At 42.8% G+C, this 23801-nt stretch overlaps 1 protein-coding gene across 2 annotated transcripts in view; it reads left to right on the plus strand.

Annotated features, from left to right (window-relative positions):
- The window catches only part of COL14A1 (collagen type XIV alpha 1 chain), a 218387-nt gene that overhangs the window by 186037 nt on the left and 8549 nt on the right, over window positions 1-23801 (plus strand). For both annotated transcript variants that reach the window (XM_059395092.1, XM_059395093.1), the window contains exons 43-45: window positions 3664-3699; window positions 4705-4771; window positions 8005-8193. In XM_059395092.1, the coding sequence (XP_059251075.1) occupies window positions 3664-3699; window positions 4705-4771; window positions 8005-8193 (292 nt within the window). The remainder of the gene's footprint in view (window positions 1-3663; window positions 3700-4704; window positions 4772-8004; window positions 8194-23801) is intronic.

Below are 23801 nucleotides of genomic sequence, written 5' to 3' on the forward strand. Positions count from 1 at the left end.
ATGGGTCTTTCACTGAGACTTCCTAGCTGTGTCCTGTAGTTACCAAAAAGCCAGCATCATGAGGCTGAGTTTGAGGAATTTCAGGTCGGATTAAATACATCCATCTCTATGTACCAGAAGGGGCTGATACGGTGTGCTTTTTCTTATCACTTGGGTTCACCCTCTAACTTCTTTTTCTAAGTTTTAAACATTCCAAGGAAGCATATTTAATAAATGATAGCTAGGAATAGAGATGTCAAATAGTGTATTGGTTCAGGAAAAAAATACTTGATATCAGTTGTTTTTAAGAAATGACTCAGGTTAACACTGAGTTCTGAGCAGCTAGGGTTAGTGGGGAGGGACTCCTGGTTGCCTTTTTATTATTGTTTAGCTAGGAAATGGAGTTGAAGATCTTGGATGGCAGGATTGTTGAATGGCGTTCTCATTCACTCTGCTAAAAGCACACTTTGCTGGGGAGATCACGGGCTCTGGAGCCCAGCTGATTGGGTTCTGGTCCCAGAGTTTCCTTTTCCTCACTGTGGGATCATGGACGAGTTATTTCACCTCTTGGGGAATCATTTTTCTTATGTGTAAAGTGGAAATAACATCTCCTAGGGTTGTTAGAAAGAATGAATTAGATTGCTTTATAGGTATTCTTATAAGGATTAAATAAATAAATTAATCTGATAAGGCTGTGATAGAGTTAAATGGGTTGATACACTGAGAACAGTGCTTAGAACATGATAAAAAGCAGCTTCAGTATTAAACTGCTAGTATTTACCAATAGTTTCTGAATATATTAAAAATGTGGAAGATTTACTTATTTTTGTTGCTGATTTGGATTTTGTTTTGCATCTAATGCTTGAAAATCTGCTTCCACTAAAGATTTATTTCATAGTAGCATAAGTAGCTCTTTTCTCCAGTTAGACATTATTGCATCTTTGGGGATTTGGCCACTTGTAGAGCCAAGACATGAGGAAGACAACAGCAGTACATCTTTATCTCTAAAGAATTGTGAGTGAAGGATGCCTTGTACATCTTACTTTTGCAAACAGTTTTTATAAGGGAAATTGGGTACTTTCTAGCAGAATCAACTCTTGGATACTTTTTAACAGAATCAACTCTTTTTCTGATGGTCTAGAATGCCTGAGAATGTTTTTTCAGTCAAGGCAGTTAAAATGAAGCTGCCATCCAGACTTGCAGTAAAATTCAGCCATTCATTCATTCATTCGGTTAACATATCTTTGAGCACATGCCCAAACACAGTCCTAGGAATTGGGGAGACGGGAGTTTGTGAGCTAGACATAGACTGCCTATGGAATTTACATGCTTAGAATAGTTATAGAGAGCATATGTTTTCTTTGTAGAGTTTGAGATTCTCCCCTGGCAAGTCCAGCTTTGTATTTTTCATAAGGTCTGTTCCACGTGCTACCTCATTCCAAAAAATGATAATATTATGAAATGCTAACACATTATCCTTGTAAGGAACCCCAGAGACCATTTAACTTAATGGCCTGATTTTACAAAGAAGCTCCGAGAGTTTAAGTGGCTTAGAGATCCTATCTCATTTATTTTTTCCCCAAAATATTAGTGTGAAAAATTTCAAACAAAATTCAAAGGATTTAGAGTGAATGCCTATATACCCAGCATTGAGATTCCACTATTATATGTTGTGTATGTATTTTTCAATAATGTTCTCTTCGGCTTTGTTGATTATTGATCTCATTTGTAATCTTGAAAAATTATCTTATAGTACACTAAAGGGTGGATTTGTTCTTCAAGTTGAAGTCAGTTAATATTTTTCTTCTCACTTTATTAACAGAACAAAAGGAAGCTCAAGGTCAGAGGAAGTAGACAGCAGTCCTAGATTTATAAAGACTACTTCAATTTAATATTGGATTTAGTTGAATGTTTGAGTAAATCTTTTATGCAGGAAACAGGCTAGGTAGTTCTAGAAATACAAAGTAATATAAGTTATGTCTTCCAGTTTTAGAGATCTTACCATCTACATAGAAGAGAAATCCATTGACTTGTAACTAAGTACATTGGAGAATTAAAAAATGCAGTGTCATATCACTGGTAGTTGAACTAAATGCTGGATTAGAATATTCCTACTGTTGCTACTTAATTTATAACATTTATGTTTATAAATACTTTAATATTTTTCTCACATTTCAAATGTTTTCACACACTGAGTAGATCAGGTCTATGAGTCGATCATCAGGTCTATGGGAGTGTGAAAGTATCATTTTGAGGAGTAGAAGATAGGGAGGTTGGAGCTAAATAACAAAAGATTTTGAGTTGAAGAACCAACTTTGTCACTTGGATGTCTAAGAATCATCAGGTGATTCAAATAGAGGAAGAGCTGTGGTCACTCTGTAGTCACTGCGCTTTCTAGGTTGAGTGCTGGTGGTCTCTGAGGAAGGACTCGTGGTTATGTGGGGAATTGGGTCATGGAACAGAAGGAATGGCTATGAGAGATTGCAATCCAAGAGTGTGTGTGTGTGTGTGTGTGTGTGTGTGTGTGTGTGTGGAATAGACACACACAATGCAAGGAAGAGGAAAGACAGAACCAGTGGTGGGCTCAAGCTGCTTGCACCTGCTTCTCTTCCTTTCTCAACTCTGTCTTCACTGACAGCACATGGGTAGCTTGAAATCAACCACGGAAGATAGATTTACACCTCCAATAGCAGCAAACTCTGCAAGTCAGGGCATCTTATTTTTCCAGAAAGCAAATTTACCTGCACGCCAATGGTGTGAAACCAGAATTTTGAATTTGGGTGACTGTTAATTGAGTAGAGATTCTGGAGAAGATAGTTGGTTGGGAGCTGTTGAGTTTATTGTAACAACGGGGAACCGTCTGACAATGTGGGTAAATTCCATCTGTAAAGGCTATTTGCTACCCTTTTAGTAGAGGCTCTAAAAATGTTATTCAGGGGAATCTGTTATGTTGCTTCAGAGTTGAAACAAAAAGATGAAATGCTCTGAAGACACATGTTTTGCTTATTAGTGTAATTTCATTACAGAAACACTTGAAATCTCCATTATTTCTTCAGTAAAAAATTTTACGGTAATAATATGGTTTTTTACGGGTCAAAGAGTAGCTAAGCCACAAAACAAAATAATAATTCAGCTGAGAGTTTGCATTAATACAAGTTCCCGTTATCAGGGAGAATCAGGGAGAAGAACCGTGTCCTGTGACATGGACAGAAAGCGGAAGTATAGGATTCCACAAATCTCATCTCTTATCTGAACCCTTAGGATGGAAGATCATTTACTTTCTTCAAAAAATAATCTTTTAAAAATGGAAACAATGTAGCTATTCAAAAGAGGCTTGTAAAATAAATCATGAAGCATCAGTAGAGTACAATTCATGGAGTGGTGCTTAGGGCGGAAAGGTGTGAGTGACCTGTTCGGTGAAATGGCGTCACAAAGCAGTATTGCTGCCTGATCTCAGTTTTGCATGAAAAATTCCTGTGTCTACGTATTCAAAGGCTGGGGGAGTAAAAAGTTTAAAAGAGCTCCTTCTGTTTGCTGTTTGCTTATTTCTGTTGTGTATCGATTTTTGCTGCAGAACCGTGAGAGCCAGGAAAAACATCTTAATAAAATAAGAAAAGATCCACTCTCATTACGGCCAGCTGAAGGCAGTGTTACAAGTAACTTGACAATTTTAATTTTTTATAGGGTATCCCTGGAGCCAAGGGAGAGCGAGGAGAAAGAGTGAGTATCCTCTGGCTCTGTTTACCAGGCACCACCAGCTGCACACCTTTCGTTGCATAAGCCTGTGACAGGATGGCTCTTTACTATCATGACTTACCATCGTGACTGTTCATCGCTCTGATTCCGTTTCCTCTCTCCCCTCTCCCCTCAACCCACTGGACTGCAGGCACACTGTCAGGTGGAAAGACACCCCATGGGCTAGAAGTCAGGAGAGCTGGTTTCTAGTTGCCTCTCTGCTACCATTCAGCTAGATGACCTCGGGCCCTTTCTTTAAGGTTAAAATGGAGAGAATCGAACTCCAGTAGCTCCGAAGTGGATTTGATGACAAAATTATATCATGGATGTAAAAAGGCTTGAGAACATGAAAAACTCTCTACAGATGCCAAGTAGTAGAATGGGGCTTGTGTTCTCCCTAATGGGCCGACATTGGCAGCCGATGGCGGATGCAGAGTGAAGGCAACCGGTTGGAGAACTTAAATCAGTTTATTTTCGGGAGCTTCTCTCTCTTTTGAGAAATTGTGCAGCGGTTCATAGAATTGTGCTGTCGCCTGTGGTAGAAGCAACCGTGACTTTGGGCTCATCCAGTCACCTCTGTGAACCCTTGGGCAACATGTTTAACTGTTCATCTATAAGATGGGTTTAACGTCTTTCCTTGGAGTTGTTGCTAATATGAACTAAGCCACTGCCTGAGAAAGTATTAGATTTTATAAGCTCTGAAGAGCTATTAGTGGGGTATTGAACATATATGGATTTGTGTCAAAACTATGAAATTTTTTTAGAATCTAGGACCAGAAAGACTTGATTTGTCATTTAATGCAGGTTCCCAGGAGCCTTGCACCATGAGTATCAAATCGCTTCCTCCTCGCCTGCACCATGGGGGCCAGTCCTATGCTGGGGGAGCCAATGAGTGGGGAACAGGGGGTCGAGTCAGAGCGGCATGCCAGAAGTACGGCTATGGGGCTGGGCTTGCGGCCAGTTCTCAGAGGATGCTTTCTTCTCACGCAGGGGGACCTGCAGTCTCAAGCTATGGTACGAGCGGTGGCGCGTCAGGTGTGCGAACAGCTCATCCAGAGTAAGTACATCACGGTGTCCAATGTCGTTCTCTCTCCCTTGTCCAAACCGGGATCTGCCTTGCCCAGAAGGTAGTGACTCTGGAAAACACCGCAAACACTCGGTCTCAGTGCAGATAGGTAAGCTTTACACGTGGTTGTAACTAACCCAGGTAAGAGGTCAGCACAGATCACCCTGGAGTCCTGCATCCTTGTCACAGACACCCACATCCTCTGCGGCACCTGTCCAAGAGCTTTCCTTTGGCCCATGTAGTTTTAACTTAGCAGCCCAGATTAGATCTCTTATTTTTCCTTGTCTTGAAGTGGATAGTGTTTTTTTTCCTCAAGTACTCAGCGCATGAAAGTTACCAGACTGAGGAATGAGAAGCTGCTTTCAAAAAGATGATTCATGGTGTTTTCTGTCAACTCACTAGATTTCAATCAATACCTGCTTTTTTTTTTTTTTTAAAGATTTTATTTATTTATTTGACAGAGAGAGATCACAAGCAGGCAGAGAGGCAGGCAGAGAGAGAGGAGGAAGCAGGCTCCCTGCTGAGCAGAGAGCCTGATGTGGGGCTCGATCCCAGGACCCTGAGATCATGACCTGAGCCGAAGGCAGCGGCTTAACCCACTGAGCCACCCAGGCGCCCCCAATACCTGCTTTTTAAAATCCTTTTCTTTTGGTTAGCCCAAGATCCTTTGCTTCATTCTTTTTTTTTTTAATTTATTTAAATTCAGTTAGCAATACATAGTGCATCATTTGTCTCAGATGTAGTACCCCATATCTTCGCTTTCAACTTGAACTTGCCAGCAGCACAGTATTTCAAGTACTGGTTTGTGTTCATTCACTTGCATACCCACCCCTTTTGGGTTTCCCCCAGGCCCACGGACATTTTGTCTCAGGAATCTAACCAGAGGGTTACTAGTGTGGGCCTTTGCCAATAATTTGTTCAATTCCAGAAAGATCTAAGCCCAGGTAGAGATGAAATAGTCAAACCCTGCCATCTAGCTCCGGGTTGAGCCTTAGACTCTGGAAGCATGCCACTCCACCTTCATTACCCGAGTGACTGTCTTAGCTTTGGACGGTTACGTTTTTTTAACCCAGGAATGTCTGGGAGTCCCGTAAGAGTCAAAGAAGCCATAATGGCTGGTTCCTAAACCCCATGCATAGTAGATAAACCCTGATCTCATCTCTGGGAAGACACTGAGTGAAGGTGCATGTCGGCTTGGGAGAGCTCTCATCAAGACATAAGCTGTGCAAACCATGTAAAAAGCTGTCATCTTCTGACATAACAGTAATGCTCCCTGTGTTTCAACTTTATTTCATTTATATTACATTGCCCAAATTAAATGTGTGTATCTCAGGGAATTTTAAGTAAAACTATTCGAGTTTCATGCCAAAACAAGATCTTTAAAAACACAATAAATTATAAAAGCTAACTTGAACATCATGAAAGCTAAATTGAACATTGAAAACATCCAAAGCTATCCTGTACCTTGGATTATTTTGTAGGTTTCTCATTTCAAGTATACAGTGTAAACGAGCAGGAAATCATTTTAAGGAAGCCTAGGGGTTAAATCCAGATGGGACTGATGGGCCACAGTATGTGGGAGATCTCACAATAGTTGCTATCATATTCCACTGTAGAATAAAAATCTTATATAAATATATGATCATTTAAGACATGCCCTAAAAATTGAGAGTTCAAAATTGCATTTCCCCCTGCTCGGGAGTTCTCGGATTCTTGTGAATGACTTCGAGGAAATGGAAGCCAGCAGGGAGTTATGCAAGGAAGCTGACAGGAGCCTGTAGAATAGGGAGGCCCTGTTTGTAGATGCAGCTGGGAGAGAAGAGATAGAAAAGTTTGCACACAACATAATGAGCAAGACCCAACCTTCCCGGGGACTATGCCTGGCACCTTAGCCCCCTTCCCATGTGCTGCTTCAGGTTCCTTTGGGTTCCTTATTCCATTGCTTAGGATTCTCTTCAGAACTTGATTCACTGTTTAGCATTTAATTCCTCAATGCTCCGTTAATCTTGTTTTTAGTCCAGAGCTGATCAGAAGAATTACCCTAGGAAAGGTGAAGTGGGAAGCTGTGTTAGACCATAGTGATGAGAGCTAGAAAGGTGATAAAGGGGGGCCTCTTGTCAGGGGAAGAACCTAGAAAAGCAGATATGGAAATGTCAACTGCACCCGGACAATAGTGGACATGCCTACAGATGCCCCCGAGTCAATCAGTTTCAGTGGTGGTCCTATGCTTAAGAAGGCATTGAATGGGGCGCCTGGGTGGCTCAGTGGGTTAAGCCTCTGCTTTCAACTCAGGTCATGATCTCAGGATCCTGGGATTGAGCCCTGCATCGGGCTCTCTGCTCAGCAGGGAGTCTGTTTCCCCCTCTCTCTCTGCCTGCCTCTCTGCCTATTTGTGATTTTTCTCTCTGTTAAATAAATAAAATAAAATCTTTAAAAAAAAAAAAGAAGGCATTGAATATATTTTAGAAATAATCCTTCTAAAAATGGTTACTGTTCTTTATTTAGATTTGCAGGTTTGAAAAGGGATAGGTTATCATCTAGAAAACACACTCATGTGGGAAAATCTTAGCTCCTGATGTTGCCGGAAAACTGAGGCGTTATGGTATCAAGCACTTTACCAATGTGTACTTCTGTTTATTAAAATACGTTCATCCAGGCATAACTGAGTTAAGGGATTATAGGAGGGAGAGCCAGATTTTTTTAAAAAGTAAAGCTGGTGGGAGTATCTGCAGCTGGGACCCAAGGAAAGGTTCCTGCAAAAAGTCTTGGCAACGGAGAGTCAAATTGAAACAAAACACTTGTCTGGGGGTTTGTGAGCAAGAGGGTGTAGCAGGCTTTGTGGGTTGGAAAAAAGACAAATAAGTTGGGGGGGGTGCTGTTGCTAGAGAAAAGGGGCAGCTGGGTGAGGGTTTAGGGGTCAGATAAATGTTGGGGGCGAAGATCAAATTTATGACTTCTGCCCATGCTGTTTACTGAGATGCTGATGTGAGCTGTGGCATTCCAGACGCTTGAGATGCGCCTTGAAAACAGTCCAGCTGTTCATATCATCCAAAGTAAAATGTCATCATTTTTAAGTTGGAAATCAACATATTTCAGAGGGGTGTGCTTTTCCTCTTGCGGTTGTCTAACAGAATGGTTCGGCGCCTTGACAGATAATACCGTCGGTTTTCCCTTCTGTGTGTGACACAGTTCACTGAAGGATGTCTCTGCCCTGTGTGTCTCAGGTCATATGGCCAGGTACACGGCCATCCTCAACCAGATTCCCAGCCAGTCCTCATCAGTCCGGACCATCCAAGGGCCCCCTGGAGAACCTGGTAGACCAGGGTCACCCGGAACCCCTGGTGAACAAGGACCCCCAGGGACGCCAGGCTTCCCTGGAAATGCAGGCGTGCCAGGGACCCCAGGAGAACGAGGTAAGCTGAGTCACCTCTCTCATTGGAACGCCACTGAGGTGTGTGCGGTGAAGCACGGTGTGAACAGTGGTGCTTATACAATGATGACGTCCAAAAGAATGAATGTTCATCAACTCCCCCATCCGTTCTCCAGCTTATTTATTTATCCCCAAGACTGAGTCAGTTGAGTAAATTACAAAGTATTTCATCAAGAGCCATATCTACTCCTATGAAAAAGGAGGATCAGGACCCCCAACTCACCTTTCAGAGACTTCTGAGCAAATGAAAGGTGTCCCCTCTAGATGGAGGAATTAAGAACAGGTGCCCCTTCCAGGTGGAAGAATTAGAAAAGGATGCCCTCCTCTGGACAGATATGGCATTGTGCATATGTCATGGTAAGCCAAGAGCTCGCTTCTGAGGTCTAATGCTTTTTTTAACGCAGTACCCATAGAGGGCAACAGTTGATGGCAGTCCTCAGGTGAGTCATAGGTCATATTAACATACGATTTACAGGGGAGCCTGGGTGGCTCAGTGGATTAAGCCACTGCCTTCGGCTCAGGTCATGATCTCAGGGTCCTGGGATCGAGTCCTGCATAGGGTTCTCTGCTCAGCCGGGAGCCTGCTTCCCTCTCTCTCTCTCTGCCTGCCTCTCTGTCTACTGTGATCTCTGTCAAATAAATAAATAAAATCTTTAAAAAAAAAAAAAAAACATACGATTTACATATACCTAAGTAGACCATGCCACCTATAAACTTCAAATGAAAATACTGTTCATGGTTCATCTTCCTATATTATATTTTGTATGTAATATGAAGCAAATATTTCATTTAATAGTCTTACAGGCCAATGTTTTGTCTTTCGTACCAAAGTTTCTTAAAAATAGAAATCCTACTTAGCCTTTTTTGTTTTCCCCTATAGGTCTTAGCAGTGTTGCATAGTATAATAATAAGACTTTGATTGAACTTCACCCAGTTCTATAATTGACTCCAGAAACTCCAGAAACAGATTAAAGAGATATGGGAAATTGGGATTACATATGAACCACAAAGAAAGTGATGGGCAGTAAGACAATGGACGACAAGTATTTTCTAAGACACCATTTTCTTTTTCTTTAAGATTTTTATTTATTTATTTGACAGAGAGATCACAAGTAGGCAGAGAGTCAGGCAGATTGGGAGAGAGAAAGAGAGAGAAGCAGGCTCCCGCTGAGCAAAGAGCCCGATGCGGGGCTCGATCCCAGGACACTGAGATCATGACCTGAGCGGAAGGCAGCGGCTTAATCCACTGAGCCACCCAGGTGCCCCTAAGACACCATTTTCTAATGTGCAGATCTGGGGAAAAGCTAACTCTTACCTATTTGCCATATGAATCCTGTTACTTTTGAGACCTGGGTAGGAAATGTTTCTTTTGTCACACTTGGAGATGTGACATGCGGATTCCAAAGTTAGTATTTCACAGTTCGTTCCTGATCGGTGCTAACAGGCCGCAGGCATTCCTGCCTCTGCGCTTTCATGGGCCTCCTTCCCCACTTTGGAAACGTCTTTTGCTTTCCCTGTCTCCGGGGCTCTTACTCTCCGTGCAAGGCTCAGCTGCACTTCTGTTTCAGGAGTGGCATTTTTGTTGATTGCCCCGACCACACAGTAGCTCCACCCCCCAGGACCCCTGAGCACTGATTGTCTGTCCCACCCATTTGAGCACTCCTCTGGGACAGGTGAACAGCTCCATGGCCAAGTGCAGGGGCAGCTCTGAGCCACATTGCTCACAGTAGGTAGGTCCTCCCTCAGTACTTGCTACTCTCATGGCAGTCCAGTCCTGGTTTCCCTTTCTGAAGGTGCCTCCCGTGCCAGGACATGAAATCAGCAGATGTAGAGAAGGGCATGGTTCCCTCCCAGTGCACGGAAGACCTGGCCGCCCGCCGGGCATCTTTTGACGGTGTCGGTGATGGATCACCTGTGACACAGGGGGCACAGAGCCCGTGCCTGAGTCATTCTCGTGAGTCACAAGGTGTGTTTGTTCTTTTTGGAAGTCCTCTACTGGTTCTTGCCAGACTGAGTCTTTCCTGCTCTGCAAGAGGACTTGAAGGCTTAGGCCAGAGGAAAAATTTTCAGGAATTCTCAAACAGTGGCCCAGGCAGCCATTGAAATAGGAATTTCCATGATATAATTTTCTGACTACATATATCTATATATACATGTATTTGTAAAGAGTGCAGGAGACAAAGCAGAATCATGTCCTGCAAATTCGTGGAGGATGACAGTGAGACAGAAAGTGAGACAAGCCCTTTGGGCATGAGAGAAAGTGATTTTTAGATGATCACCAATGGATGGTAATGGGTTTGTGTTTAAGGTCGGGGTTTCTAGGTCAAGGCCCAAGGGACTTTCCGCTCCTAGCAAAGAATTTCAATCCTGTTGCACTTGGGATTTTTGCTGCAAGGAAGACAATGGTTGGTTTGTTTGTTTGTTTGTTTGTTTGTCTGATCTCATAGTCCAAATACCCAGAAAGTATTGAGAGACAGAAATATCTACTTTTTCACCAAATCAAAACAATAGAATTTTAAAACTAAAGACATTCAGACTTCTTCTTTTCTCCTAGCCCTCATTTTGTCATTTTGTGTAAAAGGGAGCATATGAAGACACCGAGGTCCAGGGAGTCTTGAAATCAGCCAACATCAGGACTAGAAATGAAAACCGGAGATTGTGGGGTTGTTGTTGTTGTTATATAAAATGGGATTATCACACTGCTCTATGTAATATGATTTTGAAAGGACACTATATTATATAAATATAAAATATACCTTATTTTATATTTAAAATAGAAAATAAATAAGCATTTATTTTACATTATTTATTTATTTTATAAATATATAGAAAATAAATAAGTAAAAACAAGTATTATTGCTCAGCAGTGTATTTAGACAAATGCTAAACTACAAAAGCTAGGCAAAAAGAAATATAGTGTTGAGTACTCTGGCCCAGCGTGTAAGTGAACCTCACTTTCTTCTTCCTATGTGTCCCGCGTAAGTCTTCCTATAAGAAATGCACCACTCCATTGGCTTGCTAATTTTTCATTAGAAGGGCTCTATCTGATTTTCCTATTAGAATTTTTCAAAAATTTTTAAATAAGCTCTCTGCCCCCATGGGGCTTGAACTCACAGCCCTGAGATCAAGGGTTGCATGCTTCAGTGACTGAGCCAGCCAGACACCCCTAATTTTTCAGAAGTTTTTTGAAAAATACATATACAGGATGTACAGTAAGAAATATATTTTGCACCGTGATGCCGTCTTATGCATGCAAACTTGTCAAACTGAGGCAAAAAGCAATTCTACTCATCCTTACTAAGGTTTCCGGTTTGCCTCTGTTCAAAAGGCTGAGGGGCAACCTTTTATTTTATGACCTTGGTTCAAACACACTATTGATTAACTCAATCATTATCATTGAACTAGCCAAAGAATATGCATTTTGGGGGAACAGAAAAGGAATTCCAAATACTTGCCCCATCAGCAACGTGACATAAAGACTGTTCTTGACTTTCAGTCTCACCCAGCAGAAGACTGCATTCTGCCTACATCTGACTAGCTACCTCCTTCTCATTAACCTTTGTCTCCTTTAACTTAAAATTGTTTTTTTTTTTTTAGATTTTATTCATTTACTTGACAGACAGAGATCACAAGTAGGCAGAGAGGCAGGCAGAGAGAGAGGAGGAAGCAGGCTCCCCTTGGAGCAGAGAGCCCCAGGCAAGGCTCAATCCCAGGACCCTGGGATCATGACCTGAGCCGAAGGCAGAGGCTTAACCCACTGAGCCACCCAGGTGCCTCTTCAAGTATCTTTCATAAGTTTGTGGGGAATAGCTGTTTCGCCATGTTCTCACATAGATCGCAATATTACAGAATCCTTAGAATGTAAGGAACTGAAGGACTCCTGCGGTTCACGTTGTTCATCTAAGGCTTGAACTCCAACTTGGACTTGTCTGATTATTACCACCCAGAAGTAAAGAGGTTCCATCTGCACAAGTATAAGCAAGAGGTTATGCAGCCCAATTTCTCACCTGCTTTTTCTTGCCACTTATATATACCACGTGGCTCATGCACAGCAAAGACAAGCTCTTCTTCCATGGGCTACAGTTGTCTGTCCCCACAAAATGCGGCATTGCCTTCAGGTAATGGCTCTATATCCTGGCTTCCAAAGTTCACAAAAGCTATAGCATTCCTCTTTGGTACCCTGACCTGACTGGAACAACTGAGTCCTGACGTTTCCGACCGGAACTCACTCTGCAATCACAGCCTTGTGTGATTCTAGCTAGACCCCAGAAGACAACTCTGTTTCTAATTCTGATCTTTGTATAATTATTCCTGGATGATGACTCTCCTATTTTCTTATTCCATTTATTGAAATGTTCATATTTCACATTGGTGTCTTGAACCATATATTATTAACCCAGTCAAAAATCAGTTGGTTGGGGTGCCTGGGTGACTCAGTGGGTTAAAGCCTCTGCCTTCGGCTCAAGTCATGATCCCAGGATCCTTGGATCAAGCCCTACATCAGGCTCTCTGCTCAGCAGGGAGTCTGCTTCCTCCTCTCTTTCTCTGCCTGCTTCTCTGCCTACTTGTGATCTCTCTCTCTGTCAAATAAATGAACAAAATCTTTAAAAAAAAAAAATCAGTTGGTTGGTCTATAGATGGCCAAACTGAAATTCTTTATTTACTTGAAAAGAACTGGGACAGTTTCCTGATTTCAGCGTTTCTGCAACTCCTTCAGTTTCCATCATTCTCCAAAAAATATTGGATCACAGGAGCCATCCAACTGAAGATTTTCATGATCAGATTATACATCCATAATTTACTGGAATTTATATGTGATTTATTTTGTACAATAAATCAGTAAATATTTACTGAATGCAAGGTTCACGTAAGTCTCTTGGGTTGACAGGATGTGAGATAGTACTATTTATTTATGGCTTTCACTTATTAGGCACTAAATGTATCTGCCAATATTGTGTCCAGTCCTATATACACACTCTCTCCTTTGGATAAAATAGAAGACATGGTTTGGATAAGGAAGGAATGTGGAACATTACTAAATGTGCACATTGGGAGAGTGAACGCGAAGTGAGCTGTGTGGAAAGTAAATGCTGTCAGAGGTCAGTATTAGCTCCATTTTTTATTATTTTTTCTAATTTTTAAAAAGATTTTATTTATTTGTCAGAGAGAGAGAGACAGAGTACAAGTAGGGGAGTAGGGGAGGGAAAAGCAGGCCCCCCACTGAGCAGGGAGCCTGATACACAGGGTTCTATCCCAGGACCCTGGGATCATGATCTGAGCTGAAGGCAGATGCTTAACCCACTGAGCCACCCAGGAATCCCTAGCTTCATTTTGCTTTTTAAGTTTTTATTTATTTATTTATTTGAGAGAAAGAGAGAGAGCATGGGTGAGCATAGGAGGAGGGACAGAGGCAGAGGGAGAGAGAATCTCAAGCAGACTCCCCACTGAGAGCAGAGCCCTATGTGGGACTCGATCCCAGGACCGCAAGATCATGACCTGAGCAGAAACCAAGAGTCAGATGCTCAAATGACAGAGCCACCCAGGGGACTCTATCTCTGTTTTTAAGTGAGGAAACTGAGGCTCAGTTAGTTTTTCAGTTCACCCCACTGGACCATAAGGGACCAAAATTTAAGTCCACATCTGCGTGATTCCAGAATAGCTGTGCTTGTCCCCTCTGTCTGTTGCCACCTTGGAATTCATAGTGTAGTGGGGAACTGCCATAGGAAAGGCCAGAACTGTGCAGGGTCTGGTGAACCCCATTTCCTTATGGCTCCTACTAACCACAATTCACGCTCAGTTCATACAAACAAGTCAACTGCTGAACTGACCAGAATATCACAGTGGAATGTGGTTGTACTATTGGCAAGCTCCCTGCACGCTGTGTTCTGGTTTGGGAGAGGCTTGGGACATCTTTGACCTGGCCAATGACCAACTTTGAGGTGATTTGTTGGATAAATATGAAGGTGGTAAAAATATTTTCCATGATTATACATTTTGGCACTTGACGGTTTTTCTAGAATTTTAGCATGTGCCCAGGCTGTAGAAGAGTCCCAAGTAAGGGAACTACCTGGAGGGAAGCTGGCCATGGACCTAGCAGCTTGGGGTGCACCCACAGAATTCTACTTATATTATAACATCTAACAATAGGGGAAATAGAGGAGAAACATGGAATAAGGCAATTCAATCTCGTTTTCCTTGTGATATTTCAGAAGAGAAACTGATTTAACTTCACTGTTTGCAGTGCTGCTTACTTGAGAGGCAGGCTGGGATGTCATTTGGGGCATCAATCTTATAGAAGTCAGGATCTGAACTTGGCCACTTACTAGCTGTGTAATCTTGACTGCTTAATCGTAAAACTTAATCTTTCTGTATCTTCATTCATTCCCCTAACCAGCACTTACTGAGCATCTACTACACATCAGGCATCGTACTGGGTGTTAATGACATAGTGGTAAACAGGACATACATTTCCTATGTTTCCTGTACCTGGCATGGACCCAGATATTAAATGCACTAACAAAAACTAAATGAATCGTTTCCTTTAGTGTGACATTAGTTGTAAGTGCCATGAAAAAAAAACCATGTTGCCATGCAAGTGTAGAAGAAGGGGTTCTGACTTACACTGGCAAGTCAGTGATATTTTAGCTGAGACCTGAAAGTTTAGGAGTTTGGCAGATCAATAAGAGAGTCAGAGGAGAACATTTCAGGCAGAGATAGCAATAACGTATGCAAAGGTCCTGAGGTGCGAGAGGGCTTGAAACTCTAAAGCCATGATTCTCAAAAGTAGTCAACATATTGTCTCCTTTCCCACAGATAAGTTACATCTCTTTTACTGTTCTGAAATGAAATTCACAGATAATACATATAACCTGCCTTCACACAAAATTTAAAAAAACAAACAAACAACTAGACTGCCATCTAGTGTAATGTAAAGAAGTAAAGCTAAAGTAATTTCTACTTCGACTGTTTATTCCAATATGCAAATTCTCAGCATGACTATACTAGAAACATAATGAAGAAGTCAAAATGTGTTTATATTAAATAATTACTGAGAGTGCAACCATTACAAGTTCAGGCTGATGTAGCTGAGCTTTATCAACAGTGGGTCTTTCTGCATTCGTGTCTGTTGTGTTCACAGTAAAAATCATAAGAGCAAATACATCACCAGCATTATGCAAATAACTACATTTATCTTCTACTTTTTCAGACATCTGCTCCTTGATTACCAGATCGCTTGGTTTTCCACTATATTTCTTTTCCCTACTGGGGCTCTCTCCAGAGAAGCCTTATACTACTGACTATCTCCCCCCAACCCACAGACAGTAGTAATGTCTTTATGCATGCTAGTGCCTAGAGAAAGTTGAGTGAAAATGACTGGGAGGTATAATTCCAAGGATTTTCCCAATGGAATGCATTGTTTGCTATACATTCATTAGCACTTTATACCTACTCTGTGGAATCAAATATTTGGGATGCAGTATAGCATTGAGGCTTAAAAAAAAAATAATAACAGCATTGGAATGTCATCTTTAATCACAAGAAGATTTCATGTTTTTGATTAAGAGCTTGATGCAAGGACAGCTGCCCCACTCTGTTTGTTGCCTGGATTAATTTTTTATTGTTCTCTGAGGATATAATCCTTGAATGACTTTATGAAGTTGGAAAATTATTCCCCTTGAGTTTCCCCTGACACAGAAGACCAAATTTCTAAGGAGTGAATGTAAAGAAAGACAAGATTTAAGGATCAATTCTTGCATCAGTCCTAAGTCCTGTGGTTAATTTGAAGAAGATGGACTTTGTTCCAGGAAATGAGAAAAGGGGGGTGTGAGAAGGAAGACGAGATGCAACACAACCAAGTCCCCCTTCCCACCCCACCAGAGCAAACACAGGTAGAAAAGGAATCAGCCACGCTCCGGCTGCTGGGAGTCAGCGATAACCCCCTTTGGAGACACAGAAATGGCATTCAGAGTCAAGAAGTTGCATATACCCAAAAGCTAACTCTTGAGTCCCTAAGGTTCATTCCCCTTACCTGGGAATCAACAAGGCTGAGAAGGCTGGGTCTTAATTTGAAGCTGGGAGAGAGAAGTTGGGTTCTTGCATTTGGTATTTCTGTGGTTGAAAAGAGCTGTTGGCACTGAAGATACATTTGGCTGAAAACTTTGGTCACGAATGCAGAATAAAAGCAAAGCAGTTGCCAGACAGGAATGCCTAGATGCTAAGCGTCTGTGGAACTTCTCAATGTCTCTTTTATCCTGGTTTATTCCTGGAAAAATTATCTTTATGGGACAGATCAACTTAATTAAAGATAGAGGGTTGGCAGGGCTCTTGTAATAATTGGCTGGTTGAAACTTAAATATTTGCAAGTCTTCCCTGTGATGTTGTATTATCTTTGACATTGGCTTGCACGAGACATAGTCTTTTCACTGCTGTTAAAAATCTGCTGACTTGTTTATTTCTTTCCTCATTCCCTGCATCTCATCTCCTGAGAGATGAACTCCGGAGAGGTAAAAGTAGCTTTCTCTTTTCTCACCCAGTAGTTAGGTGGTAAAATCCAATTTGAATGTGCATTGGAAACAAGATTTTCTCTGAAGGTTTGATGTATTGTGTTTTCCTAATGTATAGTAACCCAAACGCATTGAAAAGGAATGCTTTTCCTTTTTCTTTGTTGTATCATCTTCCATTTTGTAAGGTTTTCCCCCCCTCTGTTACAAACTGAGTCTTTGCATTCAACATGGCTGCAAAGAGAAGCTCTATGTGTTAATGACTCATTACTCTATAACAAGTTACCCTACAACTTAGCAACTTAAAACAACAAAACTTATACGACCGTGGTTTTCTGGGTCAGGGATTCAGGAGTGGTCTAGCTGGGTGCTTCTGACTCAGGGTCTTCCACGAGGTTGTTTCAAGATGTCAGCAAGAGCTATAGTCCGTTTTGTCTTCTTTTCTTGCCATGAAAGCTAATATACTAATCTATAACTTAAATTACTTTGAAACCCTTAATTGGAGGGCCTGTGTAGTAGATCTGATCAGATTCTTGCACTGGATTTCAGTCCCTGTCTGGGGTAAAGGGCATCGTGCTAGAAATAACCACTCAAGGTTAATGCTATCTCAGCAAGATATCTTCGTTCGGTCCCGTTTCATATTTTCCGCCTGACTTCAAGTATGTACTTTTTGCTCTACCCAAATTGAACCGCTCTGTGCTCTCAGTATTAGTCAGCTTTCGCTGCATAACAAACCACAAACATCTCAGTAGGATACAACGATAAATATTTTTTTTTCCACCACAGATCTATGGAAAACAGGGGCAGTTCTGCTCTGCTGGGGCCCTGGCTAGAAGGGCTAATAGTTTCCTAGAGTATGTAATCCTCGCGGTGGTGGCAGAAACAAATTAGGGCGACCCAAGGTGCCGATTTCAAGCCTCTGTGCCTGTTGTTGCCTCTAAAATCTCATTGGCTAAAGCAGGTCACGTGGCCCTGGCCACGCCCAACTCCACGCAATAAGGAAGTACACGCGGCGCAAAGCAGGAGCAGGCGTCAAGTCTGGCGCAGAGCGATGAGGCAGGGCGACTGCGCGTTCTTCACGCGTGGCTTTTCCTTTGCTGCGCCCCCCAGTGCGGATTCCCACTGTGTCCTGCTCTTGTCCCAGTGCATGGGTTTCCACCTGCCCTTCCCACGCCCTAGAATCCTCTTTCGTGCTCTGGCACATTCGTCCTTCGGAGCGCATCTCCGGAGTCCCCGCTGCCAGGCCACTCGTTCCGCCCGCGGTTTGTCGGGCCGGTGTATTGGTGGTTGCTGCCCTGCTCCCCTCCCGCTGAGCCAGACGGAGTAAACCCTCCCCGAGCGCAGGCGTCGACCGCAGCAGTTTCTCATTATGCTGTCATTGCTGGTGTCCTGGTTTGTCTCCCCCCCCCCCACCACCCCACTGTGAGTTCCGTGAATGGGGCTGGGCCTTTCATCTCTGCTTCCCCCCAACCCCTGCCCCACCAAGAAGCCTGAACAAGAGCGGGGTCCGTCACCAGTGTGCGCACAGGTAGAAGGTGCCTTTGAAAGACCCTGGAGCCGCACCCAAGAATCAAACAGCACGCCTCCACTGGATGCAAATTGCAAGAGGTTTATTGGTTACACAGGCGCCTGTGGACGCATCAGCCTTTGTGGGCTGAGCATGCCGGGCTAAGTTGGGGAGCAGATTATATAGGGCAGGGTTGGGGTGGCAGGAAGCGAGCTTACAGAAGCAGATGCATGGTTACAGGAGTCTGATTGATTATTTTGAATCAAGCATGATTGGGCATTGGGGTCAGGGCGTTCTGGTGGTTCCTTCGGTCAGCACTCTGGAAAGTCCCAGTTACACTCTACTTCTCATTTGTCTTTTTTTGACAGACCGGGTGATCATAGACAATAGACATCCTGGTATGTGTTGCCATCCGGCTATAGGGACAATCAAGCCTTCAGCAAGGGGAGAGGGGGTGCTGTGGGGACATCAGGTTACTTAAACAAGCCTTTAGCAACGGGAGAGGGGTCTTTCACCTTCTTGACTTGCCTTTTAATGATGATTTCACTCTGTGATTCCTGTCTCCGCAGTGAGGCTGCACGTTCCCTGGAGACCAAACGTAATGTGGGTTTTCCCTTTATTTTTCATAATACCTGAAGAGCAATAGTCATTTCGTGAATCATGAGTGATTTATGGTGTTGATTACTCCTTGGCTAGTTTTTTGGCTGCCATTTGTCCTTCACTCTAGAGCCATGAAAAAAAAACAGAAGTCCATGTGGCTATAGGACATCAACGCGAAGACATCCTGTTAATAGCCAGTTACTGCCAACTTGACAAGTCAACGTTTTCTTCAAGTCATTATTGTGTAAATTCAGCCAGGAAAACAGGGTGAGATTTTTAAATAGGAAAGATTTTTCGACTGGGTAGGAAATATATATAAAATAGCAAATACGTTGGACAATTCAGTGCTCACATTTTAGTGTGTCTAATTTAGATGTCTGGTCAAAAGATCAAGGGACATCCTGCTTATAATGCCTCTGTGTGTGTGTGTGTGTGTGTGTATTTACAATTTCTATATGTAAATATTGATAGAGGCATGTGTGTGTGTGTTTACAATATCTATATGTAAATATTGATAGAGGCAGACAGAGAAAGACACTTTGTTTTAAATATAGGAATGTACTCAGCCATTTTCTAAATTTCTGGCCTTGAACATAAACAAGTAAAATGGAAATATAACATATACTAATTTAGATGATAAAACTAAAGCTGTTTATATTGGCTATAGTAAACCATTTTCAGTGAATTTTTTTTAACAAGGATTTAAGGCAGTAAGTACAATAAACAAGTATACCAAAATGCATTTGTATAGCTGAGGGAAAAACATACATAGAAAAGATATATTCATTAACTCTTAAAATTTTCATTGGTTCTAGGTTTAACTAGATACAAGATATATTTATCTTAATAGTGCTTTCTTCCTGCTCATTATGAAGGACTGCTGGTCCTAATGCCTTTTGTTTTAAACTCTGCAGACACTGACCTCATCCCAAGGCCCTGGCACAGCTCTCTTCTTTTCCAAGAGTCAAGAGCATCATATCACTTTTCATTTCCGCAAGGAATGAAAACAAGCCCTAGCTCTAATTTATATATCATTAGCTGGTTGAATATTCATGCCAAACCTGATGTGTTCATTTTTGAAGCCACAGAAATTGGCTCATTTTTCTATTAACTTTCAGTTGTTAATAATTTTCCTAACAGCCCATGCTGGAAATAATATAATAATATTGAAGGAGGATCGGTCAGAACTTGGGAGCTGAAACTGGTCGATGAGCATTTGGTCTGCTACTCTTATGCCCATAAGATCATAGCATCAGTGTGCAAAACTGTGGGGACAAAAATCCAGGATTCCTGGTGTCCAATGTAATCCCTGTTCATTTTTGCAACGCACTCGCTGGTGGGACCAACCTGTGGACGGCTACATGGGGTTGGTGCCCCCTTCATTCTCTTTTCTCCCTTCTTCCTCTGTAGCCCCCATGCTGCCCCTTTCACTTCCCTTCTCCCTGCTGCACTTTCTTCCTCGCTCTCACTGCCCGGATATCAGTGTATCTAATTTAGATGTGTGTGGTCGAAAGACCAGAGGGCCTCCGGCCAATATTACCATGTCTCTAACTGATAGAAGAACCTGAAGTCCAAAATATCCTGTTGTCTTGATCTTGATCTGGTAGTGGTTCCTTTGACTACTGGACAGCCCTATTTAATGCTTCAACATGGTTTCCTTCGGCTTTGCTGGGAGACTAGCTCAGCGTTTATTGGTGGAGTTGAGCTCTGCCGGATTTCTCAGTCCACTTTACTAATTGAATTGTTTTGTAGCACCCAGCAGGGCCAGTTCCATGTTTTAAGGGGTCTGAGGCTTCAGCACCTTGGAGTTCCTCTTTGAGAAAAGGAGGTGAAGTTACAAACAAAAAATTAGGGGGATGGTATTGGAGGGGTCCTGCGCACACGAGGGGGAAGGGCCGTATCCAGACCCCTTCGTGTGCCCCGACCGGATCTAGACTGGCTTCTTATTTTACTCCCCCACCTGCTGCGGCCAGAGTCCGCCAAACTGCTTGGAGTCCCCCGGGCACGCTCAGTTCTCTTTCATCTGCCGGCCTCTGTACGTGCACTTGCATCTGCCCTTCTTCGCGTGGCCGACGCCTGCTCTCCAAGACTTGGCTTCAAGGGTCAGCTGTATCCAAAAGCCCCCTGTGACTCCCCACGGACGCCTCAATTCTGTGCTTTCATGTGTTGTAGCTCTTCTCACACTGCATGATGACTCTCCGTTTGTCCCTTTCCCTGCCACAAGGTGACTCACTACAGGCAGGAGGGGTCCTTCTGGCTCTGATGCTCAGAGCCTGATACTGGGATTGGACCAGGCAGTTTGCTTTCAGTCTGCGCTTCTCCCTCCTTTAGCTGTGCGTCAGTGCCTCTCCAGGCTCCCTTCCCCCACTGCTCCTGTATAAATTCAGCCAATAGGAACCTTTTAAAAGGAGTAGAGGGTTCCAGGGACACCTCAGAGGCTCAATTCTTATGCATCTGCCTTCAGCTCAGGTCATGAACCCAAGGTCTTCATATCGAGCCCCATGGTCGTCATGTTCCTTCTCAGCGGGAAGCCTCTTCTCCATCTCCCATTCATCCTGCTTGTGTTCCCTCTGTCACTGCCTCTCTCTGTCAAATAAATAAATAAAATCTTGAAAAAAAAAAGGATTACAGGGTTCAAACAGGGTAGAAGTCAAGATATTTCTCCTCTCATCCAACACCTGGCTCCCCTGCAATTCTGGTTGTGGTGACAACTCTTACACAGCTCCTGCTTCAACTGGAAATCTCTCCCTCTGCTTCTAGATCCTACCAGAAGGTTCTAGGCTCTGGGTTCCAGTCCCACCATTTCTTCCCATTGCCCCCATACTCTTAAAGATGAGAGTCACTTCTTGCTCTTGCTGTTTTATAAGTTGCCTCATCATTTTTAATTGGCTTCTCAGTCCTCCATCACCCATGTAAACAAACCATGTAAACAAGTCCCTGGATTAACTTCTCTTTGCCTGAACTGTGTAGAATGCTTTATCTTTTCCTGAGGCCTGAATTACCCTGTCAAAGTGGATGGACCATTATTTTATCAAAAAGGCAACAAGAAGAAAATCTCTTGGCCATGGTTTGCAAAATTTGTTTACATTAAAAACAATCACGTATAATCGCTTCTTGGCCTTTTGGCCAAGGTCAAGTGTGAAAAAAATCATGTATTTTCCAATCTTTGTCCCCTTAGCTGAGACCTTAGCCAAAACATGGAGTCCCATGTGCTGGTACTAATGCTACAGGCCGAAAATGTAGAAAATAGCAGATTCTGGAAATTGCATGAATTATGTCCAATGAATCTGCCACCTTGTGCCTAGGTACCTATCTAGTAAATTGCTTCCAGTAGGCATTCAGACATATTCTGAATGGAAAGCAGACTGTGCTTGCCATTCATTGTCCACATTTCCTAGGTAACAGACGATATAACAACATAGCCGAAGCCCTGTCTCACTGTTTCTGGGACTTTTTGGTGCAGTGACAATGAAAGCATTGCCCAGCCTTTGCATATCTGCCTGGGCATAAATCCTGGGAGTTGCTCGAAATGTCTGGGCTGAGAGACTAACTGAGCTCAATGGAGCAGCACGAGGCCTCAGTGTGGAAGGCTTGGTGTGGTCAGAGGGCAGAGAAATGAGTAAAATGTCTCTATTCAGAGACCAGCAGGCCAAAGGAAAGAGAAAATGGACAACCGAGAGCCAGATCCTGGGCATGTAGTCAGCAGGAGCCGGAGAGGGCCGCTCAGCGTCAACCCTGAATCTTGCTTGGAGTAGAAGGCAAGAATGCCAACTGAGGGAAGTAAGCTGAGAAAATGTGATAACCACGGGACTGATTGCTGAGCCTGGGGCCAGAGCAGATGTGCAGACTGACCCAGCGCGCAGCTCAGGAAGCTTCGACTGCAAAGAACAAGACAAGTCTCCTGCCCACTTGGACTGAAAAGGCAGGGAGTGCAGTGATTCAGCGTCTGGGCTTCGGCACCAAGCTGTCTGGGATCAAATCGTGGCTCGTGCTCCTTCCTAGGTGAGGGCAGGGATCACAGCCTTCTTCGGGGTTAATAGTAGTGCCCGCCCCCTTTGTTCTTAAGAAGCCAAAATGAGCTCCTGCATCCCAAGCCTCTAGCTTTTGGAATCGACAGCGGTCATTTTTAGACTTAGCTGATAAACTCACTGGCCACATTCTTGGTTTGTCAAAGTCTACAATAGAACTTGGGATTTCATTCATTCATTCATCGGCTTGACGCGTATTTCTTGAGTGCCTTAGTATATGCCTGGAACTGGGAATGTAACGAAGAGCTAGAGTGAACAGGTCTCTGCCTTTGTATACCAGTAAAAGAAAATATTGGAGAGTCAGTGTTAGGTTTGTGGTAAGGGAGAACCAGGGAGCCCTGAAATGGTTTCTAACAAGACTCTTAAAAAAAGAATGAATATGACAGAGGTACCTCTCTGTTGGGGGATGTTGACGAAGCAGGTGTAGGGGCAGAAGATACATGGGAAATCTCTGTACTTTCCACTCAATATTTCTGAGAACCTTGCAAAAAAATAGATTTATTGAAATGTTTTTAAAAGGAAGAACAGATGAATGGGTGGATAATAATAATCTCTCTGATTATCCTAAATATTTTTGATAACTCAAAAAAAACTGAAAGTATTTTAATCTTATCTAAAATCATATTTTTGAAAAGTTACAGCTTCATTTATATCAGCTATGCTTAGTTTTTAGAAATGGCAGAAATTTAATTGTGATCGGTTATATTCATCGCTAAGAAACGCTAGCACTGAAACTGCCACACAAGGAACTTGTTAGAAAAAGCAGTGTTCCCACAAGGCAGGCATGTGAAAGTAAAAAGCAAAGCTCCGGGGTAAAGAATTTTGTTTGTTAATCCTTCAAAGGTCAGGCTTGCTTTTAACAGTCAGCTGCATGTTGGTGTAAACATGCAGTCATTCGGTTAGGTTTCTAGAACTTACTGGGCCACCTACCATGTGTGAGGTTTGGCTTGGATCC

This window comes from Mustela nigripes, chromosome 3 (genome assembly GCF_022355385.1).
Source record: "Mustela nigripes isolate SB6536 chromosome 3, MUSNIG.SB6536, whole genome shotgun sequence".
Taxonomy (NCBI): domain Eukaryota; kingdom Metazoa; phylum Chordata; class Mammalia; order Carnivora; family Mustelidae; genus Mustela; species Mustela nigripes.